This window comes from Dioscorea cayenensis, chromosome 7, assembly GCF_009730915.1.
Source record: "Dioscorea cayenensis subsp. rotundata cultivar TDr96_F1 chromosome 7, TDr96_F1_v2_PseudoChromosome.rev07_lg8_w22 25.fasta, whole genome shotgun sequence".
Classification (NCBI taxonomy): Eukaryota; Viridiplantae; Streptophyta; class Magnoliopsida; order Dioscoreales; family Dioscoreaceae; genus Dioscorea; species Dioscorea cayenensis.
Window position 1 is genome coordinate 3601451 of NC_052477.1, and position 2476 is coordinate 3603926.

Genomic DNA, 2476 nt, shown 5'->3' on the forward strand with positions numbered 1-2476 from the left:
TTTGTATTCTACCCAACAAAACACTCTAAACTTTATATCTCATCTGGTTAGACTTTTGTCTTCATATTTTATTAAGATTAACACAATTCTCCAATAATTAATAAGAACATGTAACAACTCAATTTTAAATAATATGATGGACTTGAACCCACCTGTTTACTCACTAATCTTTTTAGGTGTAGAGAATCTAAACATATATATAGTACCTAGAATCAGCATTATCATCTACTCATGTATTTATGGCCATCAAACTCTTTGAGAATTGGAGAGAATTTACTGTAGATGTGTAAGGGCCATTTTTTTAAAATTATTGTTATAATAATTGTTTTGGAACATAACTTGTCCTTATGAATTATAGTTATAGTTATAATTATAATTAGAATAATATTGACTGTTTCAATAAAATTTATTGTTTGGGAACATAACTTGATGTTATGAATAAATCATTAATATGGCCATTTTTTTAAGAATGATATTATTAAATTAAATAACTACTATAATGTCCGATAATATGCATGAAATTATTTTAGTAAATATTTTAAGAAAGAGTGTTATTTTAATAATTATTTAATTTAATAATATTATTTTAAAAACAATACCTCTGATTAATATCAAAGATTTTCTAACCAACCACCTTGGAAAAGGGTAATTGGCATTTCATTTTACACCATACTCAAAGGTCGACGGGTTTTGAATTATAATTGTGGTTCGTACATACACCAAAAACAAAAATAATAATAATAATAATAAATGAAAAAGCACTCTGCCTAAATTGTAAATTTAGTTTCATCTTGAAACCAAATGCTGCAGCTACAATGAAACATTACTTTTCTTGAACAAATTTGACGTGGTACTACTGAAAATGCAGCTACGATAGATGATGATGATGATGATGATGATGATACACACTTACAATGATATTCCTTGTTAGTTTTCATATTTGAGAACTCATTGATGCTTGAATCTCTTCCAATGTTCGGCCTTTAGTTTCTGGCACTACTCTTGCGACAAACAAAACTGTTACTGCACAGACTCCCAGAAAAAGATAAAAATGTACCTATATCGAATATATATCGTATGTTAGATGCAAACCAAACACATGTTATCTAAAGTTCAATCAAACAGAAAAACTAAATATAGGCTATTAGGATCTGGGTTATTTACCTGCTGAGCTCCAATCCATGAGGAAATTGAAAGTGTAGGAAATTGCCCATGAACCAAACCAGTTGACAAGAGTCACTAGACTGCCACCAATTCCTTTCACATTGATTGGGAATATCTGCAAGCAATTCAATTTTGACATTAAATTAAACTTTGATTGTTCCATTGTTTTACATTTAAAATTTTTGTTCGGTATTTCAGATATAATTGAAGTATTGAAGCTGACCTCTGACATTATAACCCAAGGGACAGCTCCCATTCCGATCGAGAATGAGCCCATATATACCTGTTATTTAGAATGTCACGAAATTATATTTTTGTTTCAAACAAGCTTTTTTTTTTGGTATTTGTTTTGTTTTGATTCTCACCAGAATGCCGCAAAGAGCAAACATTGGTACCCACTCGGCATATAGTCCATTTCCCTGTTAGAAATATGTTGTAACTTAATGTTATGTTATTTAATTGAGGCTGCAAACAGAGATGCATGAAATCTGAAAAGATAAGTCCTACCTTCAAATAGAATGATGTCGCAGCCATAAAGCAGCCTATAGAATCTCCAGTGTGCAGAAACCTCGAAAATGTAATTAAACCCGCTTTCAGTTGTTTTTGCTTACATTTTAGAACAAAAGCAATGTCCTTGATTTCTCCTACCATTAGAAGTGGTCTTCTGCCACTCTTATCCATTAAGATTGCGCCGATTATTGTGGATCGAACTCACAAGGGAACAACATACATTCGTAAAAATGCTGCCATAGAAAAAGTTATGGAACACAGTCACACTGAAAGAACTAAGACCTGAATAGGAACCCATCAAAATAGTACCAAGGCTTTCCAGAAAATCCTGTTCATGAAGCATGAACAGAAGTTTGTGTAAAAGGTAGAAAAGTTAAGGGCTTGTTTAGAGAAACAAGTTTCAGTTTATTGTACCTGCAGAAACAAAGAGTTCTCACTTGCATAGAATCCGATCCCGTTGATCCCTCCAAATTGTTGAAACACCATAAGGCCAACTCCAATCTGATAATTATTCACAATTACCTAAAGAATTCTAAATATGACAGGCATTAGTAAGTTTGTAATGTAAGCTTGCTTACAATGACTGGATGGATGGTCACCCTCCAAATAAGTCCCATATACCAGTCTTGGGAAGAGTTTGGAGAGTTTCAATGTATTCCTGTATAACAAAAGTCAGTCCCTCCGATCAAACCTCTTTTACATTCTATCTGTCAATTATTGAATATAACAGTGGCTTAGAGAAATAAATAATCTACTGAATTTCTGCAGCTTTCCAGCAGAGATATTCGTGTCTTTTTCCACT

General features: G+C 32.3%; 1 protein-coding gene across 1 annotated transcript; it reads right to left on the bottom strand.

Annotated features, from left to right (window-relative positions):
• Nucleotides 1-824: 824 nt before the first annotated feature.
• LOC120265006 (sugar transporter ERD6-like 16) lies at nucleotides 825-2017 on the bottom strand. The gene is made up of 7 exons (XM_039272942.1): nucleotides 1957-2017; nucleotides 1804-1874; nucleotides 1672-1722; nucleotides 1530-1583; nucleotides 1388-1447; nucleotides 1162-1279; nucleotides 825-1053 (listed from the first exon to the last, which is right to left on the bottom strand). The coding sequence occupies exons 1-7, from the start codon at nucleotides 2015-2017 to the stop codon at nucleotides 935-937; spliced, it is 534 nt and encodes a 177-aa protein (XP_039128876.1). The 3' UTR covers nucleotides 825-934.
• Nucleotides 2018-2476: the final 459 nt, after the last annotated feature.

Coding starts and splice junctions, on each gene's coding strand:
- LOC120265006 (XM_039272942.1), bottom strand. CDS start 2,017: ATGCTTCATGAACAGGATTTTCTGGAAAGCCTTGGTACTATTTTGATG. Junction 1,875..1,956: donor TTTGATGGGTTCCTATTCAG/GTCTTAGTTCTT, acceptor TTCCCTTGTGAG/TTCGATCCACAATAATCGGC. Junction 1,723..1,803: donor CACTTCTAATGGTAGGAGAA/ATCAAGGACATT, acceptor AGGTTTCTGCAC/ACTGGAGATTCTATAGGCTG.